Source organism: Ruditapes philippinarum, unplaced genomic scaffold (assembly GCF_026571515.1).
Source record: "Ruditapes philippinarum isolate M1 unplaced genomic scaffold, ASM2657151v2 ctg829_1_1_1_1, whole genome shotgun sequence".
Taxonomy (NCBI): domain Eukaryota; kingdom Metazoa; phylum Mollusca; class Bivalvia; order Venerida; family Veneridae; genus Ruditapes; species Ruditapes philippinarum.
The window spans coordinates 83,609-109,983 of NW_026862014.1; the positions used below are offsets into that span (position 1 = coordinate 83,609).

General features: G+C 30.8%; 3 protein-coding genes across 5 annotated transcripts; 1 reads left to right on the plus strand and 2 right to left on the minus strand.

Moving 5' to 3' along the window:
• On the plus strand, positions 1-4,070 carry LOC132717666 (uncharacterized). Of its 2 annotated transcripts, XM_060701189.1 has the most exons (5): positions 1-71; positions 1,073-1,129; positions 1,713-1,869; positions 2,152-2,391; positions 3,163-4,070. In XM_060701189.1, the coding sequence occupies exons 1-5, from the start codon at positions 45-47 to the stop codon at positions 3,573-3,575; spliced, it is 894 nt and encodes a 297-aa protein (XP_060557172.1). In that variant the 5' UTR covers positions 1-44; the 3' UTR covers positions 3,576-4,070. The 2 variants fall into 2 exon arrangements, with proteins under 2 accessions (XP_060557172.1, XP_060557173.1); XM_060701190.1 differs by lacking the exon at positions 1,073-1,129 and having other exon boundaries at positions 6-71; positions 3,163-4,069.
• A 2,531-nt stretch (positions 4,071-6,601) lies between these two features.
• Positions 6,602-10,677, minus strand: LOC132717667 (uncharacterized). 2 transcript variants are annotated; one of them, XM_060701192.1, is made up of 3 exons: positions 9,965-10,677; positions 8,023-8,136; positions 6,602-7,639 (listed from the first exon to the last, which is right to left on the minus strand). In XM_060701192.1, the coding sequence occupies exons 1-3, from the start codon at positions 10,134-10,136 to the stop codon at positions 7,413-7,415; spliced, it is 513 nt and encodes a 170-aa protein (XP_060557175.1). In that variant the 5' UTR covers positions 10,137-10,677; the 3' UTR covers positions 6,602-7,412. The 2 variants fall into 2 exon arrangements, with proteins under 2 accessions (XP_060557175.1, XP_060557174.1); XM_060701191.1 differs by having other exon boundaries at positions 7,909-8,136; positions 9,965-10,670.
• Positions 10,678-16,119: 5,442 nt separating this feature from the next.
• LOC132717668 (uncharacterized) lies at positions 16,120-24,654 on the minus strand. The gene is made up of 7 exons (XM_060701193.1): positions 24,531-24,654; positions 22,821-22,879; positions 20,703-20,771; positions 20,253-20,318; positions 19,238-19,367; positions 18,171-18,413; positions 16,120-17,908 (listed from the first exon to the last, which is right to left on the minus strand). Exons 2-7 carry the CDS (start codon positions 22,875-22,877, stop codon positions 17,691-17,693), a joined length of 783 nt encoding a protein of 260 aa, XP_060557176.1. The 5' UTR covers positions 22,878-22,879; positions 24,531-24,654; the 3' UTR covers positions 16,120-17,690.
• Positions 24,655-26,375: the final 1,721 nt, after the last annotated feature.

Genomic DNA, 26,375 nt, shown 5'->3' on the forward strand with positions numbered 1-26,375 from the left:
TGTATATGTACATTCGGTTATGTTATAAATATGTTAACTTATAAATGGTATGGACAATTTTAAAGAAATTGGTATGTAAGGTTTAATCTTTTCTTGATCAATGTTTACATAAATTGTTTACTTTGTTTAACATTATCGAACATCGTATTAACATTTTCATTTATATGAATTTGAATCATGTATCATTATGCAATTTTCTGCTCCCTTCCTTAAAAGAGTAAAAAAACAAACAATATTCTTGAAGACATTCATGCGAAGATAAGTAAATGATCAATTTTAACATGGTCGTTAAGAAAATATTACATGTAAATACTATATAGTCTACAAATGTGTATTGATAAGTATTATTCAGATGTGCACAATGTTATATCATTTTCTCGCTCTATTCTTTTTTTAATATTTATCTTAATTGTGCAAAAGAGACCCATGCAACAATTAATCAAAATAATCTAATAAATTGATTTGCCATTCCATTTTGGAGTTTTCATGAATTATCCTTTGCATATTCTAGTTTTAAGTGTTCCAGTAGTTGCAATAGTAAGTTGTGAGATAGTGTCGAGAGAAAAATAACTTAACAAAATAATGAAAGGGCAATTACTCACTGAACTTGAAAAAAATCATTGAACTTAAAAATGTTGATAATAGGCACAATTTAATAAGGTTCTGTAGAGTTGAGGTGATATTGCACAAGAAGGTTTAAATATATACAAGTATATATAAAGATATAAATATATTTGTTATAATTTCATAGATCCCTGACCTGTCTAATGCTTATTATCAAATTAGTGGATTCGAAAAGAATTTCAGCACAACATTTTGCTAACAAAAGAGCACATGCCAATGTTTGTGGTTTATTGATATTCAAATAAAAGGTCAGAGTAGGGATCTATCAATTGATTACATTGATTTGAAATTATTCTTATGTGTTTTCATATCTATGATTTTAATGTTTGTATATTATGATTGAAAATTGAAAGGGGAAAAAAGATCTCTCTGTAAATATAAATGTGTTAAGATACATTAAAAAACATCAAGGATTTTAAACAAAATAATTGCATGTTTGATGTTGCAGAATTTTACTGAAGATTGTTTGCATGCAATGGATCAAGACCAAAGAGATGGCAGTGAAGTAATCAACCTCATACTTCATAGGGCTGATTTTATAATATTGATGCCTACAAGGATATTCATATCAATTCAATTGTTTACAATTGTTTATATATACACAAAAACACTATGATCTTAAATGTATTGAAGTGATAATTATTATTTACATTTCACATACAAAATTAGGAGGTTTGATAAAAATAATCATGTTTCATTTTCCCGTTTTGTTTTGCTTAAAGTTTTATTATGAAATACACTGTTTGAGAATTATGCTGAATAGTAAATGATTAAAAACAGAAGAGAACCAAAATCTTAATTTAATTGTACAATCATTTTATAGTGTGATTGTTGATTTTCGATGATCTTATCCAACTAGTGTTCAGGTTTCTTTAACCATATAAATTGTATGTAGATAGACACAAAGCCAATGAAAGTATTGCTTTAAAAAATTGTCTTTTTTATTAATACTTATATTAAGGTTTCGTTCATAGTCTTATGCTTTTAAAGTGTTGCTAAATACAAATTTGAAAAATCTTTAAAGTAAAAGTATATTGTCATTCAACAAGATGAAAAAAAAAGTGTGTATATGTCCTTTCAAATTTTAGGCGCTGCAAACAGAAATTGACGGTCTAAGACCAGATCAAGCAGTCAGCTACAAAATGTCTCGATCTAACTCGATACACTCTGAAGACAATTTTTCACAATCTTGGATTGGAACATTGTTCAAGTTACTGAGCGAGGTTTCGAAGTTCTGTGTGTATTGTGAGTAAATTATAATTGAGTGTTCAAAATTTCAATATAACAAAAATCAATACATATGCAATTGAAATATCATTCCAAATGCATGGAAGTCTTAGAAAAAGATCTATGATTAAATATTTTTAAAATCTTAAATATTTATACAACATAATATATTCATATTAATTATAAAAACTATATATAAAAGCATTTTGCACGTGATAATAATCAAATGTGCTATGAACTGATTTGACTTCGGAAGAAAAGATATAGATTATGTTAAACGCATATTTTATTTTGTTTAAGGTATTCCTATAATTGGACCACGCATCGTCCAAAGATTTGTACAGATTTTAGTACCAGAGAAAACACAGATGACAACACATTTTTCTACTGAAATCGCAAGATTGTGCAAGGATTTCTCATATAAATGTATACTTTGCAACAATATTAAAGAATTATGTGACAAGTACCCTCTCGCCGTCGTGTGTCCAGTATCTTCCAGGTTTGAGCCGGATATCGACTTGGCACTAAATGGCATCAAATGTAAGAACTTTTGTTGATTGTTGGTTAACAGTTTAAAGTGGATCGGTCTAAAATTGGAAAACTTTTAAATACTGATAAAAAAATTGTATATTCTTAAAAAATAATTGCCTCGAATTATACTGGAATTAAGTGATTTAGTATGAACATTTATATGATGGTCCATCATGAATGATATTATTATACGCCAGTCTAAAAAAAAGGGTCGTATTATAGTCCCCCCCCCCCTGGCGGGCGGATAAGCGGTCGGCTCAGTGGGCGGCGTCAAATTTTGTCCAGACCATATCGTTCTCCTTCACCCGTGGAGGTATTTTAATGAAACTTCATACAAATACGTATTCATCATTATGAAAAACCGTGTCGCGCGCATGAACCAGGCCTCTTAGTCAAGGTCACAATTAGAGGTCATAGTAAAACGCTTGTCCGGAGCAAAACTTCTATATGCATTTAGGGATTTCAATATTACTTAACACAAATGTTTACTACTGTAAGGCGGAGTGTGGCGTGTAAAATTGAGGTCACTGCAGCCAAGGCCAAGGTCAAAAATAGTGGTCAAAGTTCAGATCAAAATATGAACATGTGTATTTGAACCGTTAAGTTATCATCAATTGAGGGACTGAAACAAAATGGTCATCATCATGACTTCTATGTCAAAATATTCTGTGATTGGCGTATATTGCGACAATGTTGCCCTTGTTATTATGTTGTCTTTGTAATAATTGGGCCTATATACCAAAGTGAAGTCAACACCAATATCAAGTATTATTTTTTCAGGGAAAACGCAGTTTGCTGTTTTACTTCTACACTCTGGTTTAGAAAATTCCTTACCTAGATTACCAACAGCTTCTAAACTAGAGAAGAAGGAAAAGTATCATAATGTTGAGTTCATTGATGTTGCTTACAACTTGGATTCAAAATTATACACATGTCAAATGAATGAAACTGCAAACTATCAATTGCATAGATATTTTACAAGATATTACAGGGCTTCATTGAATGATCAAAGAAATTACTTCGCTGCAATAACAGGAAGACTCATTGTTGTCGGCGGTCTTGGAGTTTTAGGATGTCTTGTCCTTTACAACGTAATTAAACAACCATTATGTAATTTTGTTGGACGATTAAAATGTTTCATTGTTGCCAATATAATACAACCGTTACGCAGTCTCACTGGACTATTAAAATAGGTCATTGTTTTCCCGTCTTACTTTAGACCAATTTTGTTTTTGCTCAATAGCTTAATAATTTCACAAGACAGTGAGATATTTTATGACACGTATAAATATGTTATCTGCTGATCGTTTCTAAATTATTAAAAGAGCTTGTTTCCTACTTGGTTATTTGTTTTGTTTGAGTTATGGCCAAATCAACACTATAGGTTTGGTCTGTGTGGTTACTTGTTTTGACCGTTTATATGTACTATGATGTCTGCTTCGTTGGATTGTCGTTGAAGGTAGATGTCACAGGGTCATTTGTCATTATATATACATGTATATACTTTACCATTATTATATCCAATATGATATATAGTGCATTTCTTATAAATATATTCTTCCTTGTCCATCCACTCTTCATCTCATATTTACTCCCATAGCCTCATTATATCTTTCATCATATATCATACACTAACTATAGTAACTGGTGACGGGTCTCATTTTTCCGCTCATGATTTACCGCCACGCATGCGCACGGCAGATTTGATTTGAATTACAGTTGTAGATGTGAGAACGAAACTTCTGAATTTCTTATTTATTTATTTATTTTGCTGTCTTTGTGTGTTTTACAGGTAATTTACTTATATAAGGGTATTGATATATATTCATTCTTCATTTTTTCATTCATCGTTTGTTTCATGATTTTGACGGTTTTGTATATTTATGAAATGCACTGAAGATTTGAATTACAGTTGTAGACGTGAGAACGAAACTTCTGACTTTTTTGTTTATTTTTTTATTTTGCTGTCTTTGTGTGTTTTACAGTCTCAATCACAAGAGAGAACTTTATAAAACCCTTCGACCAATATAGAAGGTAACATAGGTATTTGTAATCCCCCCTCTCCTATTCTTTACCCCAACCCATTTCGCCATTGCAACCCTTATCCTTTTAATTCCCTTATAAGTCCATTTAAGTTTTTGTTATTTCACATATTATGTGTCCTTTCGAAACCCTTGTGCCCGCTTCCGGATTTGGTTTGGTGCCTTCTGGGTGCCCTGCTTTGATGTGTCGGAAAGAAACTACGTCCTGTGAACGTTGCATTTGCCTAGTTTATCTTTATTCTCGTTTATTCCAACTTTACTGTAGAAGGTCCATGTATGATTAAGCAACTGAAGTGGGCACTGGAGATATTCACAGTGTTCTTTCTTTACAGTGAGATTTAAAGTTCCCTTTCCATTCAAAAACATGTAACAGTATTTATTCTTCTAAAATGTGTGAGTTTTTATTAAAATTATACATAAATATTATATATACACATAACAATATAAAATTAAGGTGTTATGCAACTAATGAGAACTACAAGTTTGAACAAAACTGCTGCGCAATGATGCTTTTGATAAAGTTATCTTAACAAATGACAAAGTTTATTTCCAAAGAAGTGTTTCCTTAAGTATAAGAAGATGAAAACAAGTAATAAGTTTGTACAAACTAATATGAATTGTTTACCTGCAATTTAAAGTTTTATCTCAATTATACAAGTTACAGCATATATGCTTAAAAAGTCGAGATCAGAAAAGAAGACTCTCTATACATGCTATATACACTGTATATTCAAAATATGTTGTCAGACGCGTTATGTCACATTCTGTTCACCAACAGAGGATTTGGTCAGAGGAATTAAATGTACACAGACATTTAATTATTTTATATAATGTTTAGTTAGGCTTCACTTTTATCATCAAAACATAGAATAATAAACCAGTGATTATCGACACAAAACTCGTTATTCTTCATCAGGATTACCGAAAAAAAACGTTAAAATTATTTCATATCTTTATTTGTTCAAAAGACACACTTTCACCTTGACAACATGTAGATTTATAATACTTTAATTGAAACATCACTGTCTTTTTATGCATATTAAACACTTATTTGGGATTCCTTGGCAAAATGTTGTTGACTTTAAACCACTGATACTCACCGTTGTTGGGACTTTTCTTTCGATTCTTTCATGTATACACTATTGCTAAATTGTCAATGATTTATGTTTGGAATAATGCAGCGACTGAAGTATTCCTTCAACTTTAAAGCTTGATAGCCGCCAAATGACATTAACAGTGTTGGTGAAGATTTAAAATAAATCATGACATTAAAATTAATAACGTAAACCATGGTTAACTAACTTTTTTTAAAGATATTTGCCTTAGTGTTTTAATTTGATACCGGTGATTTTTTGTTACAACAGTCGGACAATTTGTCATGTAAATACAAATAACTGACTTACCGGTGGTAATACAAGAATATGTTCTGCTAAGTAATTACTCAACTCTTTGCACTGATTAGAAGTTTTAAAATTTAAATAACAGTGTGCTAGAAATATTCCAACAGTGTATAATAACTATATCCCATTTAAATGATGCCACAACAAGAAGCGTTTAAGAGTTCACATAATGATGTTTCGTATTCATTTATGACATTGTTGAAGGAATTTAATGCCAAACTTTGTCCTAATTATGCTTTTATCTCCTACGTGGAAGTTTTAAAAGACTTATTTTCGAGGTTTTAGGCCCTACGTAGGAGTTTAAAACTCTTAATCGTTTGTATTGTCTCCTACGTAGGTGTTTAAAGTCCTAAGTAGTACATAAAAAGCCTAATTAGGAAAGAGCTTCACTGAGTTCAGTCTTTTCTATCTCATACATAGGAGTTACAAAGTGTTACGTAGGAGTTAAAAAGTCCTACACAGGAGTTTAAAAGTCCTACGTATGAGTATAAAATTCCTTATAAGGAATAAGGCCTTTTTCTCTTCTACTCTCTTAATTAGGTTTTGCAAACTCCATGTAGGAATAAGAAACTCTTAATGAAGATTTAAATTTTTATAGAACATAAAAAGAGTTTTAGACATGACAGAACCGGAAATAATGATTAGATATTAATGTTTCATTTGATGGAAGTCTAGGCACATAACTAATGTGAACAAATTTGCTTACTCTGTTTTTTTTTGTTGTTTTATTTTGGTAAAAAAATCTTTGTGGAAAACAATAGTTTATCATTAGTTGAGCTCCTTGTACACATACATCGACTATTTGGGAATTCCAGGAAATAAATAAAGGGTCTATTATAAGGGAAACATAAAGATCCTTTATCATGTAGCTATTACATGTGTTGTGGTCAGTAATGTTAAATGAAATGTGTGAAATATAATTGAAAATGACTACACACAGGAGTTTAATTACTTTCAAGTTGATTACACATGTCAACACTTATAGATTTTCTAAAAATATAGGAAATCATATTGAGGTTTTATGAACATCAGTCCATTCAATTAAATTGAAAACGTACATTTTTATAATACAGACGGATAGATAGATACATGTACATTTTATTCATGAAATATTAAAAGCATATCATTTTATAAAACTATACATTCAAACGCATTGCATATGTTCAATGAAATCACAAAACATAATTACACAACATATTACATGTATAACATATGTAACACAATCCATATAATTGAAGCAAATAGCATACACAGAAATGCTGATATCTGCAATTATCTGCATAAAGTATATTAATAATATTTTTTAGGCATTATGTAGAAATAAAGATTAGTTCGTACGACATAACATTTATAAAACACACCATACTTGTATTGACTCAGCAAATACCGAAAGTTGACTAACAAATTAAATAGTACAGAAAAATAATAAATAAAAAAATGCTTAATGCCGAAGTTCAAGAATATATTTAACCTCTTTCATCTTTTACTCCTGCCAAGTAATACTCGTGATGAGTTATTTATCTTTGGCTCCTTTATCTCGCATACGCTATCAATACGAAATGTGTTTATGATATACACATACAACGTATTACTTTTTATTTGCCTTGAAAAATCGGCCTAAGAATGTTTGTAGCTGGAGTCTTGCATTTTTATTCATCTGACACTGATATAATTTATCATCCATGTTGTAAGCGATGTCAATGAATTCAATGTTTCTGTACTTTTCCTTGTGGTAGAGTTTCGAAGATGTTGGTAATCTAGGAAGAGAACTTTCTAGACAAGTGTGAAGAAGAAGAACTACAAATGGATTCATAACTGAAATGAATGTTGATGCTTAAAAACGACATCTATATATTAAACTTCTTTATTTTATGATTGAAAACAGGTAAAAAGAAAGATGCAAAATAAGGTAAAAAGTGATTCAACATTATTTCAAATCCTAATCATGAGAAAAAACAAAAGTAAACTTATTTAATATAGAATAAAACACACAGAACATGTTAGCGTTAGATTGCGAAAACAAAAGTTATACTGATCATAAATAATTATTGAATAAAATAAATATTTATAAAAAATACACTAACTACTTATTCCATGAATTGCAAGGTCAATGTCCGGTTCAAACCTAGAAGATATTGGGCACACAACAACAATAGGAAACTTCTCGAGAAACATTTCAACATCATCGCATATAATACCTTCATATGATAAGTCCTTGCAAAGAGCAGCAATCGCCGACGAAGACTTTGCAGTCATTTCTGTTTGCATTGGTATAAATATCTGAACTTTCTTCTGGCTTTTTTTACTGATTACTGGAAGTATTGAAAACAAAGGAATTAACTTATCATATTCATAAGTATGGATTTTTTCCGAAACTTAAACAAGCACACCATGATTAACCGATAATTTCAACCTTAGAAAACGAAAACATTTGTTTCATGCAGAAGGAATAAGGCCACTCAGTTATATTTGATTAAATGCATTGCGAAATTGTGTTTAAAATGGCATTATGTTCACTGCTTAAATGAGCGACATTATGTATATATTTCTACAGAATGTTAAATTTGAATGATAACTGACCAGTTATTACCTATGTTTATGTTTATTACAGCGGTATTAAACTATTTATGTCACTTGAACATTGCGTAATAAATTTGGAAAAATATTGATAGAATTTCAGTAGGTACTTACTCATTTGTTTATATAATTTTAACAATTATGACAAAATACATCGTTTCAACTTCAAAAGTGAATTATGTCACGAAAATATTGTAAACTCTTGCATTTTTTTTTTATTATCAAATGTATTAATGCAAAACTATATAAGAACTGTTATCAACCGATAAAGCTTTTATAGGTGATGAAATGAGGTATATAGAAGAGGTTTCATATTATCTTATTGGAAAAGAAACTTGTTACATGATACTCTATACTCGGTATAAAATCGAATTAAAAGTCAAAATTTGAAGCAAAGGAAAATATGACAAGACATATAACCCCTGTTACAGCGATAGAATTTGCACAGGTCAACGTATTGAATGCAAAATATCTCCGGTCTAATGCTGTCTGTTAATTAAATTACATTGTAACGATAGTGTTTAAAAAAGAAATAGGAGTACGGAACAACACTAACAGAATGCACGTAAATGGTACACCGAGCAGCAGATATCGAACAATATCCTTTAAGTACAAGGAAACAAATTATAACAATATGTAGATAACTGATGATTTAATGTCAGTTTGGAAAATTAGGAACATTAACAGTTCAAGAAATGACACTCATGACACCGTGAAATCAATGCAAGTCTTTGCGAAGATTGAGATCTCGACCTGTTCCAAACTAATAAAGACTGGCCTCCAGATACGTGACCATGACTGGATGAGAAAGTCCTGGAGTCGGCAACCCTCCGATTGTTCCTTTAAGGGTTGAGGAATATGTGGACGGACATTTCCTTAGTTAAAATGCTCAAGGCATGCAGTTTAAGAGAAGAATATATATTCAGGCCATGTAATTTAAGCAAAATGTAGCCCAAGTTGCATAACAAATATTTTTAGCTAGGCACCTTACTTTTCTATGAACCAGAGTTTTGTTTGTGGTATAACACAAGCATTGAAGTTAAATGGAATCAATTGCGAGATAAAAAATGTTAAATATAATTAGCTATTTTATTATCCTAAACACAGCATTTCATTGATCTGCACTTTCTCCTAATTAAAACATAACGCTTGAAGCATTTTGTATAATTTGATTTTATTCGGAGAGCATATATCAACAATGCATCCAACTATCTAATTATTAGCTACAAATTGTGCTTGAATGCACGATTTAACAATTTTTCTTTTAACACTATTGAATGCATCATTTGTTTTCCATACCCATACTTATATGAAATTATACATTATTTTTCTGAGTGTTTACATTGAAATTTTGTTGTGAATATATTTCATTTCATTGTCATTGTCATTGTACATGGTCAAAACTGTATTCACATTGTAGTGTTCAGTATGCGGTCTTTATTCTATTCTCAAAGTTTTTCTTCTGCTTAAAGGCGATATATTTTTATGGATAATTAATGATCGGAGTAATATTTAAAGTATTGTCATAGTATGCAAATAGAAATTAAATGACCTTTAACTTACAATACACAAAAAATCCAATAACCAAAATCATTAACACTGACTTCCAAATCCAATTTCCGTCACCGTCTGACAATGAGTGTTCTTGATTTATGTCTTGTAGCTGTTGTTGATCCATAACGAATGTGTCTTCCTTTGTGTCCTTACACTTTAAATTAATATAATCTTTAAACATTTAAGAACACGCGTTAGTTTTTTCCCGTAAGATGAAATCGCATCATTCAAATATTGCAAGAAACTAAGATTTTATATTGTATTTTTATGAGCATTAATTAAGATCATTGTACAGATGGTCAATTTAATCACGGGTCATATGAAATGTAATACAATCCTATAAACATAACATAAACATGATAATAGTGTCACATAAATAAGAAGTCTAAGGAAGACACACGCAACAAAACAAAAATAACTTAGTTTTTGAAATAACGTATGATTCAAAACTTTATCACAGATAAAACAAAAAAAAGAAGAAGAAAAAGAAAACAAGCATTGACAAAATTTTAATCTACTGATATCATAAACTAAATAATTTCATCCATTACCGGTTGATAACAATTAATGTCCTGGTCGGTTTATTATGTTAAATCATACAAATATAATCACATTGAGACATGATTTTGTATCATCTACCATGCAGTTATTACAAACAGCTATTTACATATATCTGCTAACAACGCAATGTACCTCCTTTTAGATGTGATATTTATAGACACCGATTCTTATTTTAGTATTTAAAGTTCAAAGGACCATATAGTAAATTACTCTCTAAGTAAAAAATGTTTCCTGATGGTCTAAGTTGAACATATGACTCACTGCAGGTTTTCTATTTAGTACCAAAATTATAGTTTTATAGGTGAAAGAAATTTTATCAAACGTTTATACAAAAAATAATTTGAATATTTTCCATTTGGTTCACTGATACCGAGAAAAGCTACAGGATGGTACATGCTTATCTTATTGTCAACAAATAGTATTACGTGTGCATTCGATTAAACCAAAATCGAAATATTAAAAGTAAGAATTACATGTACACATTTCATTTCAAATTTCCAAAAATAACATATGATAATCAATAATGTGACCTCTCTAAAATATCGGAAGTCTATTTGGAAAAGACTAAAATATTACACGAGAAAGTGATATGAACAGTTATAAATGGAAGTGGGGTTTGCCACAATCGCGGAAGTGCAAAGACTTTCTGCTGGCTGTTATGTCATAATATCTGAATACTTAATTTACGATCAAATAAAATTTATTCGTTCATAAGATTGGCAACACACGAAAAGGTAATCAGATAATACTTTAACAGATTACTGTAAATTATAATTTTTATTTCAATAAAGAAACGATTTCAAAACTTACATTCAATTTAACAAGCGGTAAGGTCAACGTCAGTCCGAGCTTCGAAGATAATGGGAACACGGTAACAACTCGCAATTTCTCGTCTAATGTCTTACCATCATTTCTGTAATGGGTGCAGATGAGAACAGATCTGTCGTCGAGGTGTTATAAGACTGTATAGCTTATCTGTTTTTGTGAAAAATATTTCTACCATGTAATGCAAATTGGATGACAAATATAAGCAAATATTTAACACAACTTATTTTATGAATTTTGGACAGTCTTCACTATGTTCCTCCAAATCGAATTTTGCATTTTAGTCTAAGGTCTTTATCACGTGCTTTTTGCTTAAAATAGAGTAATTATTTTTCATCCTACTCAGTAGCATTCTACCGTACACAGTAGCATTGTAATTAAAAGTCCATACAATTTATATTTTGTAAAATACTTTTTTACTTCGTAAAATCAAAAATGAATTTTGATGTTATGGCGTAATAAATTATCCAAAATCTAGATCATACTACATTTGATTTGAACGATATTGCGAAATAGCTTCATCTGTTCTTTGTGCATGCTCAATATTATTCGGCTAATAACAAATGATACGCACTGTGTTTAATCTTTATATAGATTTTCAAGTTATTTATGTTTTTTGCTTATTTTTATGTCAGGTAATTATTTAAATTGTATTTACTAAGTATTATTTATTGCCTTTGATCTTTAAATTTTGAGCTGTAAATTTTTTTGGTTCTTTTTTCAAAATCCTGCAAAGACTTAACGTTTATCAAAAGAAGGGCAAATGAAAATCGCTATGTTCCTACGTCTGAAATCGTAAATTGATTAAAAGATAATGAAAGATCTTCACGGGCAGAAATATATTCACGGAATATCAAGAAACGTAGCTGAAAAACGAATTTCAAACTAAATGACTCTATGTTCAGAAACGTGAAACAAAACGTCAGAGGCAGACCACGCTATGTTAGGCCAAACCTTTGTGTGAATGTCTAAATCGTACCTAATGAAATACCTTGACGAATATTTTTTACTTAAACACAGAATTAAGTAATCAGAAACAAACTCAACCTGCACTTCAAAGTCCCATAATACACACTAAATTTTGAACTGGAAACAGTTTTATATTTTACCGAACATTGCTTGATCGGTTTTATGGTAGGCACAATAAATAATAATTAAAAAGAATATTGTTTTGTTAGACAAAATGTACATAAATATATTTCTTTGCAATATTTCACGCACGTGTTTAAATGGTTTAAATTGATATCATGAAAAGAGGTCACATTAATTGAAAACAATTATCATTGTGTTTATTAAGTACTAGGTGAACAACAAGTACGTTATCATTCTCACATGTTCTATTAACCGAATTTACACATACATTATATTGATAATTAAGCTTAAAGTAAATGATAAACCATTCGGTCCCTGGTACTGACGATAATATTTGTCTAAATATCAACTAATTATTAGGTCGTTTAAACATTATCACATGTATATCACGCGTCCCGTGAATGATTTATCTGCGTCTAAATCAACAGAAAAATCTAGACTATCAATTGTTATTTTGAGCAAACAGCAAATACATTTACAAAAGTATACTTTTATTCAGCTTAGAGAATTGGTTATTTGCTGCAGCGCAGATCCCGCCTTTTCAAGAGCAAGACACGACGAAGTTTGGTTTTTAACAAGCAAATCAATATTAGTTTACAAATGATATTTTATTGTAAAACAAAAACAACACTGAATTACTTTATTGTGGCTCATGCTACAATTGCGCTTTTCAGTAATGAAAAAGGGACGTGCATCACCTTTTAGAATCAGTGAGAAAGAATAATATTTATTAAGAAAACACTCATTTCGGATAACTATTGTCCGTGCTCTTCATACATTTTAGTAAGATATCTATCATGAATGTTTTTTTTACTTCTGATATTTTGAATTTTCTTATGACTTTTAAATGTTTTGTTAGAGTAAGTAATGCAGCTATATATGGTGTAAAAATGGACAACTTAACACGAAGAACAATAAAAATGACTGTATTACATCCGGTAAGCATATATGCATGTACATAGCCAGGAGTGGTTTCATGATTTAAATTATTCTAATGAGTTAATGTATATATTGCAATGCAAAATGCTTGCTTGGTTTTTATATCAATTGAAACTGTTCGGCCATTATTAATAAAACTTTTGACCGAACACGGATGGATAGTAGTTCTACCAAATGGTTCTACATGCTTACAAAACAGATAGTGTAATCTCGGAGAATTCATTTTAGGGATTATACGCAACTGTTTGACATTATAAGAAAAAAATGAGCCTGTTTCAGTAAAATTATGGTTGAAAATATGTCTGACAATCAACGGATAAACAAACTGAAACAAATCCGAATGACCGTCGACAACAGAACATAATGTTCGTATTCTTCAGCAATCAAATTAAATTAATAAATAATGCGCTGTTTACTTTTATATATCTTATTGTTCTTATTAATAATCAAATTAGAATTTTGCTCAATATATATTAATAAACGTAGTCATGAACCCCGTGTAATCACTTACTTTTTTGTAAAATTGCATTTAAAGTTTGCATTTGCCATGACAAATTTATTTTGCCATGGCTAATACTTTACTATGTCAAAATAAATTTGACATGGCAAAAAATTTTGCTATAGTAAAATTTATCCAACATTTAAAAAAAAAGTATCTTACTTTTCATTTAGCTGTATTATTACAGTGTTGAAAACAGTTGTTAATCACATGATCGCTTCGCTCTGAAACCGTTTAATTCATAAGCAAGTAGAGCTTGCTATCCTTTTATATCATTATTTGATGAGTTTGTTATTTATTAACGGTCAAATACATTTTGCAAACAAAAAGGTGCCGACTTATTCAGTGGTACGCGTTTGTCTCCGGTATTATTATGTTTATTTGTGGAAATCGATGCTGTTTGATTTCTGCTTTTAATTTTTAGAAAGCAAAATATCAATCATGACGAAAGGTAAACAAACGAAACAACGTTTCTACAGTTTATATATATATATATAATGTATGTATTCTGATGACGGATCAGACTCAACAATCACCGCGCAAAGCATTTATTCCATTTAAATTTTAAACTCCGGAACACTTTTTTTCAAAAGGGTATGCTCTGTAGAATTTGCATTGCTTACAATTGTGTGTGCTTTGTATTTTAATTTATTTAAGGGTGCTACGAAGCAAGGCAAATCCGAATATTGAGACAATTCAATCTCAAATGACTTTAAGAACTGTCCACAATAGTCTTCAACTTGGTCGGTCAAATGTTAATCAAAAGAAAAAAAGTAGCGTCCAACTGTAAAAGTGTTGAGAAAAAGGCATGTAATTAAGCTTAGATAACGCCAAATAATGATACTTTTGTTAAATCAAAGAACTGCAAATCAAATACGGATACAGATTTGCGTGAATTAACAGATTTGCATTTCGAAATTGTGATTAATGCTAGATCTGTACATGCACGCAACAATAAATTCATTAAAGAAATATAATGTAATAATGAAAAACTCATGTGTATGTTTAAAAAAATCACTTGTTCTGTTGGTATCATTATTTCAAAAGCACTAATTGTATCTTTTACATAGATCAAGGTATGAAGGTGTCGCTGATGTCACATTTGCTCCACAACTGTGACCATTCATACCATCATTCGCTTCACAACTGTGACCATTCATACCAATTAAAATCAAAATACCTTAATGGATGACAAAGCTATGGACAGGACACCACACAAACTCTCGAACTGACAATCACCAAACTTTGACATTGACCTTAAAGGTCTTATTGTAGCGCACAACACGTCGTCTTGCTACTGTGAACATTTGTGCCAAATATTTACAAAACCCCTTGCATTATCAAAAAAGGGCTGGACATTATACGAGGGGTTCACAAAAATAAACCGGACTTGGGCTGAAGAATTTTTAACCTATCACTTAGTGTTATATATCGCACATCCTCCGAAAGCAATACCTACAAACTGATACTATACCTAATCTGATTACGCAAATAGCATGTCTGTTACAGCGAATTTAATAACCATCGTAACGTAGCGTTCACCCGGTGCCATACGCAACTTTGCACTGACAACAGGCGCTTTATGATGCATATATTTCACAATATGGCAAAGTTAGATTTAAAATTACTCCAAAGCGTTACGAGGCTTATTTTTGGCGTTGTCAGAAAAAAATGGCATCACTAAAACCACTTTTATCATTGCAATCATAATTCAAACGTCATTTGTTGAATACACACTCGCATTAAAACTGATTGATGTTGTCGGAACGTCTCGAAAATCAATAAGTAAATTTTGTCAAAGGTAAGGCCAGATACGTAGAAACGGATTATGGTTATCAAGGAAAAAAGTCTAGGAAACAGCAACTTAGCTTTTAATTGGCTTAAACAATTAGAAAGGGTAATGGAGAAATTGAGGACAAGTAAGGCAGAAACAGAAAGAAGACATTTTTGGGGACATTGGTGACGTCAATCGCGAGCAGTTGAAAAATTAACTGCGGACATTATCAACGATGTTTGACAGTAGTTACGGGATTGTGCAGCAAGAATTTGAAAATCATAAATTTTCATGCATTAACGGTTATGTTTTTGTTTTATAATAATATGATTTATTATAGTATTCTACCTAATGGTCTTATTGTGAAATTTGTCAACAGTTTAACTGTCACGTTCAAAATTAGTTATGCGTTATATTTATTTAAAAATAATAACAATCTTGTCTGAGTTGTATTTTATTTCATTTTATGGTATAATTGATACTTTATCATTCAGTATAAGACATATTATAGTTTTTTGCATATGTTATTTTTCCAGCAATTTTACAGAAGAAAAGAACGGAAATTTGCGTCATTACAGAAGCTTATTATCATCATCCAGTCTATTACAATACAGCATGATACTGTATTTTACAGATATATATTGGATTTCTTTTAAAATGATTAAAAGGCATTCCGTTATAGACAAAACGTTTGTGAAATCGTAAACGTCAAATAATTTAGTTATACCGAACACCTGATTGCTTTACATGTACATGCCATTCACAAAAGTCCTTTGGGACTGAGTTAATGTTTGCCTTCTGTCTTGCGCCGTCGGGCCCTAGTAGGTGATTTTCTTGTTGCTCTGCCTTCCCTTAAAGCATCGAGTTCTTTGGTAATGGTAATTACGCTGTACCTTTTTCTACATTTTACATAATTTTATATGTGTTTTATTTATTTCGTATAATGTTACAACCATGACCATTGTTAGAATTTCACTTGGCGGGGATTAATTTTATTTACACTTTCATGTCATTCAGGAATATATTGGGGCTAAGAGTGAGGTTTGGCGCGCCTAAAACCGGTTTAAAGTCCCCAGTGGTTTAACTACCACTAAACGTTCCAAGACGGCACCCCTCTGTGTTCCTTCACGTGTTTTTCATGTTTGTGTTGTAACTTGTTTTTGAATGTTTACATGTTTTGTGATGTCTGTCTTGTTGGATTGTCGTTTACGGTAGGTATTTTCCCATATCCCCATCCATTTTGAACCCCCTCCCCTTTTCATCCTTACAGCCCTTATCCCTTTAATTCCCATATGGGCCCGTTTGAGTGTATATTGACTCACACATTACATGTCCCTCTCCTTTCAACGCCCTTATGTCCACTCAAGGTTTTGGTTTGGTGCCTTCTGGGTGCCCTACTTTGGTGTGTCGGGGGCTGCGTCCTATGAACGTTGCCTTTGCCTTGTTGATCTTTATTCTTGTCTTTGACAGCATCTTTTTTGTGTTAATATTCTACGTTGATATTTTGTATCATTTAGGGAATAGATTACGATTAATGTTCCGTGTATTATTATGGAATGTGTCAAAATATAATCTAATTAAGGTAAGTAAATATCGTAGTTTAATTCTATTTTTAGAAATTGTGAGCTTAGAATTTCATAGATGCATGTAAAATAAAAACATAAACTAAAAAGTATGCAGGTCGAAATTTTAGTGATCTGATATTAGAGACGGATTGATGTTCAAAACAATGAGCACATTATCAAAATTTCATTACTGTAAAAGATACACAATTTCCTTGACGCGCAGGCTTATTGGTGTTCTTGACCTTATTTGACATGCATTGATTCTGAATTGAAGCTACACTTATATATTTTGACAAACAAGATAGTTTGATGTTTTATGTCACTTCCTTTCTGTTTAATTTTAATGTCAATAGATTTATATCCGAGACATAGCGAGTTGTAAGTCTTTCCATAGTATTACCTCATCTTAGCATAAAAGAGTTATATAAATAATGCAAAAATAACTCTTTGTGTTTCACTCTGTCTTTTAAGTATGAATGGTTATTTTTTAAAGAAACTTGTAAAAAAAGATTTCAGTTGACATTTTGCGGTATTGTTCATCTTACAAGAATATAATTTCAAGTCTGTGTTGAAAGCTATGTCAATAAACTCAACATGCTTGTACTTTTCATTGTGTGTAAGTTTCGAAGCCGTTGGTATTATAGGTAATGAATTTTCTAAACTTGTATGGATCAGTAGAACAGCAAACGGCATCTTTCCTGAAAATATATAATTATTTTTAAAGGGGACAATTACAAATGACAGAACATTCTTATAAATTATCCATACATTCATTGGTAAAAACAGTTTTCAATTATATTGTAAAATGATCGTTAAAATCTTAACAACAAGGTCTTTGATATTGACATTCGAAATACAAATGTTTCCAAAATCACAATTTTTTTCATTGAAACATATAGTAAAGTACACCGTTTTATTTATTTAAAGTTTTAATTTTGATATAACATGGACATCACTTACGTTTTACCACACTGAGAACATGGTCAATGTCTGGTTCTAGTCTTGAAGAAACTGGACACAGAACAACGAGCGGGAACTTTTCGGATGTCACTTCAATGTCACCGCAAAGAATACATTTGTACCGCTTTTTGAGGTCGTTGCATAATCTTTTGACTGCTGGAGAAACTTCTGTGGTCGTGTTGGTTTGAATTGGTGAAATAATTTGAATACACTTCATAAAAAGGAAGCCAGTTACTTTTTTATCTAGGAATGTAAAAATATCAGATGTATAGAAAAGTATGACTAGGTTTACTCAGAAATAGACTGTTTATCTGAAATGTACAATATTGCATATGACGTTTTCCTCCTGAAACTACTTATGCTGGTTTCTTTACATATGAAAGAAAGGGACTGAATTTCTTTTTATCTCATTTAAACATTTAAAGAGTGAAGTGTGAATTAACCATATTTTTAGAATTAAGCATAATTTTGTAGAAATATTAATTCAATAATTATAAATAATAAAAAAATAATATTTCATGATAGGTTTAAAAATTTATTTGAAAGGTTCGGACGATCAGTTATTGCAATTTTGAATTTTCTGAGATGTTTTATATTCTTTCCGTCATATCAAGAGAAAATATCAACAGATCTTTCATTTAATTTATAAAGAATGATATAAGAAATCAAAATAAAAAACTATTGCCAATTTTATTACGTCTTGTAAATGGTATACAGCTATTTCTAATGAAATATTTTTGATATATCAGCAGTAAAAATATATCGGTTCCAAAAGATTATGATTGACATAGTTGTAACAAAGAATGTCTCTGTAATTCAACACACGATGATATTGTACGCAAACAGAATAAAAAGATCTGAAACAAAATAAATTCTGCTATTTAAGTAAGGGTATATCCAAGAGGGTTATACAAGCTCTCAAGTTCTTATACCGCTGACATTTGGTTTGCCAGTGTTACTTTTTGTCTTTTTTCGAAGACAGTGTACAAGCATCAATATCACAAAACTGTGTCTTTTAAAAGAGTCATTCTTAATAAGATTACGAGTGAATTGAAATAAGAACTTACTTTTAGGTTTTATCAAAGGAGATTTCACTGTTAGTTCCGCTTTAGCAATATAATGTGGTGGCAAGGAGTCTGTGTGACTTTTGATTCGTAGCCGACTTTCATCTTGACATTCGCAAAAAGTAGAAACTGCCTTAATATAAAAATATTTGAAAAGATCTTTCTTCAAAAACTTCATTGGATATATAGAAAAGAACTGTTAATGAATTTAATAAAGTACATTATCAAAAGTAACTTGCATCCGGCATATTCATAGATATATACAATTGTAAATTGGGAAAGGCATTAGGTTGAGTACATTATTCGAGAAAATAGGATGTTTGGATAGGAAGTTTTAAAACCATTCATATAATGTGTTTTTTGATAAATATATTTCAAACCAATTTAATTTATCAATACCAGTAACATTTAATTTGTGTATTTAAATAATAGATGATTGATCGAAAAGGTTAGTTGCTATAAACAAAAGGTCTGAAATAAAGAGTGTGTATACGTGTAAAAGACCTGTTATAAGAAAATAAATGATACATTTAGTTATAGGACTAAAACAGTTATTTCCAAAACAGGAATATTAAAAAATAAATTACATAAAGCTAAAAAGTTTAACGATACAAATATGACAGGACAAAAACCTTGTAAGTCAGAAAACGCCTTAATTAAAGACAATTGAATAAAGTTGTTCTTTTTTATTAAAAAATGTAATACGGTTATATACAACAGGGACATAAACAAATATGTTATATCATTTGTCACAATTACGTTCACGATATAGCACAGAGATATCTGACTAACACTATGCATCTTGGCAATAATCCACTACTAAAATATAAAAAGTAAAAGTATGATATCAGGAGCACTTGACTTAGAATAGATATAAGCAAACACTCAACTCGGAATAGATATATGAAAAGTGTTTTATTTTAGAAGAAATGAGATATTTATATTTCATATGCTCACGACTGATTCATGTTTTGAACATGTTCTTTGAACTTTGTCAATAAACTACCATGATACATACCATAAAAAGCCTGAGAAGCCTTGATAAATCCTCTGTTTTCACTTTAACACTCTCGTTTGTAACAAACTAAAAATCATAATAATTATTATAAAATTTAGATTATTTAATTACAAAAAAGTAAAATGTATATATGTGATCGAAATATACGACAAAAATATGGAACACCTTTGAGTAATACCAAAACTTGAATTTGTCAAACATAACTTAATCTAATAAAGTTTAAGTTTGTTGCATATTGTTTCAAAATTAAAATTGGAATATACTTTATGGGTGGTAAATTACTTATAGTTTGTCAAACTAATATAAACGTGCTAAATGAGGCAACCGAAACGCTAGTCTCTGGATATGAAGATCCACTTACTTTCTTTCAGAATCTTTAGGATGATTCAACTTAAATGTGCATAATTATATTGAACGACTTAAGTAACACTTATCTTATATATTGCTTACCTCACTGTCTTCTTTAACGTAAGTCCTTAATATTCCACCCATTTCACGCAATGTAGTATGAAGCTCTGTCTATGACAATAAACATGTTTGATGGAATAACAATATACTTAGAAGGGAATAAGGATATACCATAACGGAATGATGACTTCTGTGAAATTTTACAAAGATATGACCAAAATTAGTTCTTAACCTTGTTTATTTTGAATGTTGTCCAATTTCCTTTTCTAAGGCAAATAAGCCCTAAGTGGCGGCATGGCCGAATGGTTAAGACTTCGGACTAGTAATCTTAAGATCGCTAGCCGCATGGGTGGGTTCAAACCTTGACAGGGACAAGTCGTTGTTTCCTTGTGCAAAACAATTTACACTCATTGTTCAGTACTGGTTGGTTTCAGGAATGGATTCGAAAGTGTGTTTATAAGCTTATAGCTTCCTACACAATCGAACTAAATTAAAGTCTGTATAAACCAAGCCCTATGAAGGTAAATGCAGGCGTTGCTTACTCGTTTGTTTTGCTATTTTAATCCCAATCTAAATCGTTTAAAATGTTTACGAAGTAAAACGCCTTTGTGTTTCAAAATTGTATTTCAACGCCTGCATCCCGTAAAGCCATAAGCGATTATTTGCTAAATTAACACTCAAGTTTTCCATCCCAACATATTTTACAGAGGATAGTGTAAATATTTTAACCTTAATAATGTAACAACATCTATCTTTTGTATTGATAAACATAAGAACGCTTTATTTGGTTTATCGTCGCACTAACACTGTGAAACTCATATGACGACTTTCCATTTGAAAGATGTCATGTCACCCTCTGTTTATTATTTTTAGCAAAATCGATCAATTGCGAATAATCATCGAATTAGATAGTTTTCTTGATAGTTTCCTCATATGGAATAATTTAAGTCCCTGACGGGGTTATTCAAATTTTCGTGGACTGCGGCTCCTCTATTCTATTCCATTTTTGATTTGCGCTTGTTAAAGGGAAAAATATTGGAATTAGTATCTTATATACAATGCAAATATCAAAACAATATGTTTTGAAATAAAGGTTTGTGAAACTTATAATTAAAAATCTCAAAAAACAAATGACGACCGAGGCGTGAAAAGATATATAAGAAATGTCTCCATTGAAAGTACTTTCCCGAACGTTCAATTTCTCACGATGGTTTTAATATAACTAGCTTTTTGTTTTTTTTTATTATAATTTTCTTGATCTACTGTTTGCAAAAAAATGTAAAAGCGGCTACTATTTGATGTGTCTCGTGACTTTTCATCGTGAATTAAACGAGCGATGTAAAGTATCAATCTGACAATCTTTTAAGATCCTGTTACAAATTTTTTCCATGGTTTTATTTCATAAATATGATGCTCAAATTAAGATTTGTCAATATTGTAAGCTTCAATAAGCATAATTTATAAAGATATTACCCAATTTAACATTTCATGTAAATAAAGGGAGGCAATTAGAAATTAATTTTCTATAAATTCTAAGTAAAATGTTTCAATAAGAAATGAATGCATGTAATTTATTGATTAAATATAATGTTCACAAATATTTGCAGTACATATTTTACACAATTTTCGATGTTTGAAAATTGTTTTATATTGTATTTGCATAATTATATACATATATAATGTGTTGCAAGTATGGTATACACACAGTAACGATATCAATAACAAAACATACTGGATCTTTAAATAACATTCAAACAAGTAAATCAATTGAATACTTACTTCCGCGGTAAACAGGTAAAAATCTTTCAGAAATACTTATGATTATTGTGTTCCGTTTTACCATTGATTTATTGAAAAGACTCATACATGATAAATAAGATAAAATGTTGTTTTAAAACTAATTGTGTGGTCAAAATAGAATGTGCAGAGCCAATGCAGAAATAAAGCATGCAAGACAGTTAGCGGACCCTCCTGTAACGCTTTTGTAGCTATCGTCGAGACAGTTTTGATATTGAATATTTTTTATTTAGACGCTGGTGTCCCTGACTAATTTGGACAGCCTTCCTATATACAAAACGCAATAGAATGTATACTAAATATAAAGAATGTTGTCTAAAATTGTCTTTATTTGCATTGCGTTTACGAATAAAAATTCCTTACATAATTGCATTGTTGATTCTTTGCATTGCTGTTCAAAGTACTTTTCTTGGCACCCATAACTGAAAAAATAAATATATAGGAAACGCTTTTGAAGAGACGTGTGAATGATAAATGATAAAGATTGTAATAAAAAAGCTGTAGATATACACATTTCGCAGATCGTTGATAGAAGTGAATCGTTTCCATGTATACAGTTGCTTGTGGTAAATTGCCCTTGCACAGAAAAGATTAAAGATAGATTTGGATGCAATAACAAAAAGAAAAAAAATCTTTTTTTACAAATTTAGTAAAGAATGACATGAATTATCCATAATTTTGGCACAATAATCCAAGGAAAACTACAACAATTATATGAGGAGAATAAGATGTTCTTCAACAAGAATACAACATACAACATAACTGCAACACGGTCGTTCACTTTATAGACTGAAACTTCATGCTATTCAGTTTTTATGGAGCCGTTTGATTGAATAAGCCAATATAATTATTAAATACCATGAGCGTTTGTTAAGCATTGATGGATGTAAGAAAACAAAAAGGTGTAAATAAATTAAAGTTTTGAAGTACATATTACATGTCTATTTGTAACTTTATGGCACACTCGCCATTTAGGTAAGTGTATCATTTCAAAACAATGCTCTCATTCAACGGATTAAATATGAATGGAATTTATTGGTAAGAGTATTAAAGCCGCAATGACTCTAGCATTATTCATTCCAGAGTTAAACATCATTTGAATGTTTAACACTGAGGCTAAATATAACCTAAAGACCAAAACGGGTAATAAACAAGTCATTACCAATATTTTCTTAATATAAATATACATGAAGAGAGCACACAACTTTTGGTTATCAAAATACTAATCGAAAATCAATGTAGCTCACATTAAATTCCCAAAACAGGATCGTACTCTTCTTTAGGATACTCTTAAAATGAAGATAGTCTTTTGTTACATATTACGTAATTTTGTGTTCTCAACATAAGAATGACTTTATAGACAAAAAATACAGCCACAAATATATTGAATTTGAGTATTTTGTATTTCTTACGACTCTTAGCTTGTTAAATGCATTTGTCAGACAGGGGCGCTTGTCCGAAAATAAATTACTCTTAGACTGTGTGAAGTTTTGTACAATTGACGATCGTTTTTTTCTTTTCAATTTTCTTTTCATTTTAATTTTCATATGAAATCTTAATAGTTTTTGTCGCGTTCTTCGATTGGTATAGGAACATTAAAAAAGGTTATGTGTTTGGCACCACAACAATCTTGCAAATGGAATTCATATGAAATAAAAGGTATCGATGCTGTAGCATAAAAAAAATAAATCAAAGAAAACTACTTCATTTTTAAGTACAATCTCTCATTGCATCTCTTTTGTTTAGAGTTATTTAAAAAATACGATCTTTTAGATTACATTTAACATTTAATGTCCATTCTTTATGTTTTAAGTTTTTAAAAACCCGTACATAAGATGTTTTGCGATATAAAGTGATGATGTTTTCTCTATTGATGTCAAGAGAAATAATAAATCTTATAATAATCCACCTTTACAAAATACTCATACTACAATGTCGGAAAGGGCACAACAAATAATTCGTTGTAAAAATAAGACAGAAAATACCGACGGACAAATTCAACATATAATGCTCAAATCTGTATAGCACTTGCAAAATGTTATCATTAAAAGAAATATTCATTAAATATTTTACCTTCTGTTGTTCCACTTTGAAAAAAAAGTCCGGGCTTGAAACAAAAACAAAGTTTATAAAACTTTTATATTTAACTTTTACGTCTTATGAAATAAAATACGTTCTTGACTACATAGCGGTCGTGCGAATTAATCGTTTGTTTGAAATTATTATCCTGTATATGTTATCAGAAAAAAAACTTTGCACTACTTTGATTGACCTATATTGTAAAACCGTCGAATCTATTGTACGTTTATGTTCATAAATTGTCTTCTAATACTTATGTTTTCATACGCTCGAGCGTAATTATAAATGTGTTTGACTACGTTTGTAACAGTTAAAACACATGAGTAATATAACAAATCTTTGTAGCAATGCTGTTTTTGGTCAAAAAGAAAGATAATAGTTTAAGATGTTGTATAGATTTGCGTGAACAGAACAGAAGAACCATCAAAGATGCTTATACCTTGCCTCGTGTAGATGATTTGTTAGATTCACTTGTTAATGTTAAATATTTTTCCAAATTAGATTTACGTAGCGGATATTGGCAAGTCGAGATGACAGAGGAGGACAAAGACAATACAGCTTCAAGACAGCTTTAAGTGTTGGAAGACTTGGGTTTTATAAATAGGAGAGAATGGCTTTTGGTTTCACCAACGCTCCAAATGTTAATGGAAACCTGTATGTGCGATTTAAATTTATAAGAGTGTCTCTTTTTTCTAGACGATGTTTGAATTCTTTTGCAGACTTTCGATGAACATTTCAACAGAATAGAACATTGTTTTGAGCGTCTTCGAGAACATGATCTTAAATTAAAACCTTCAAGTGTGATTTTTTTAGTTCAAGTTTTTCTTATTTAGGTTATGTTGTTTCCTCAGAAGGTTTCTATACAGAGACTAAGGAAATTGCTCCTTTGACTACTTGGCCATAATAAAACCACATAATGTTAAAACTTAAAGTACTTTTCTTGGTTTTAAAGGGTATTACAGGCGTTTTTGCAAAGAAATTATGCTTTAATCGCTTAGCCTCCTAATGATCACTAAGTAAGTCATCCCACAAACAAAGCACCCAAGAAGTCAAAGAAGAGTAAAACTCCCTGGGTTTGGGGTGTTCAGCAACAAAATGCTTTCGACACTATTATTCATCTTTTAACTCATTCACATGTACTTGGTTATGCTGATTTTTTAAAACCATTTTTTGTCTCTGTAGATACTTCTACAGAAGGTCTTGGTAGTGTATGGCTTAGAACGTGTTATTACCTATGCCAGCAGATGTTTACGTGCCAGTGAGAAGAACTACCAAGCACACAAGTTGGAGTTTTTGTGTATGAAGTGGGCCATTTCAGAGAAGTTTCATGACTACCTGTATTGAAACACCTTGATTGTCCGAAATGAACACAACCCACTTACATATGTCTCTTATTCTGCCAAGTTAGATGCTACTGGTCACAGATGGTTAGTTGTTTTTGGTAACTTCAACTCCAAAGCCGTTTACAAGTCAGGTAAACAGTGATTCTGATGTTTTGAGCAGGAGGCCACACCTTCAAGAAGATGAGGAAATCATGTTTTTCATTGATGCCAACACTATTAAGTGTTTAGAATTTAATACCGCTCAAGCCCGTGCTAGGGGGCGTGAGGGATGTTGCGCGTATTCATTATCTCTCATGTACAGACTCACTTTTTCCAGATTTTTACAGATGTCATCAAGGCCATTTGTGCAGAAGACAAAGCCAGAACAGATGAACATCTCCTGGCTGAGTCATATGTTCTTACAGATAATGGTGTGTTAGAGTCTGAGCCTTTTGAAGACACCTTTTCATCTTCAGGTATTTCCAAGATTAACTCGAAGGAAGAACGGGCCAAATAC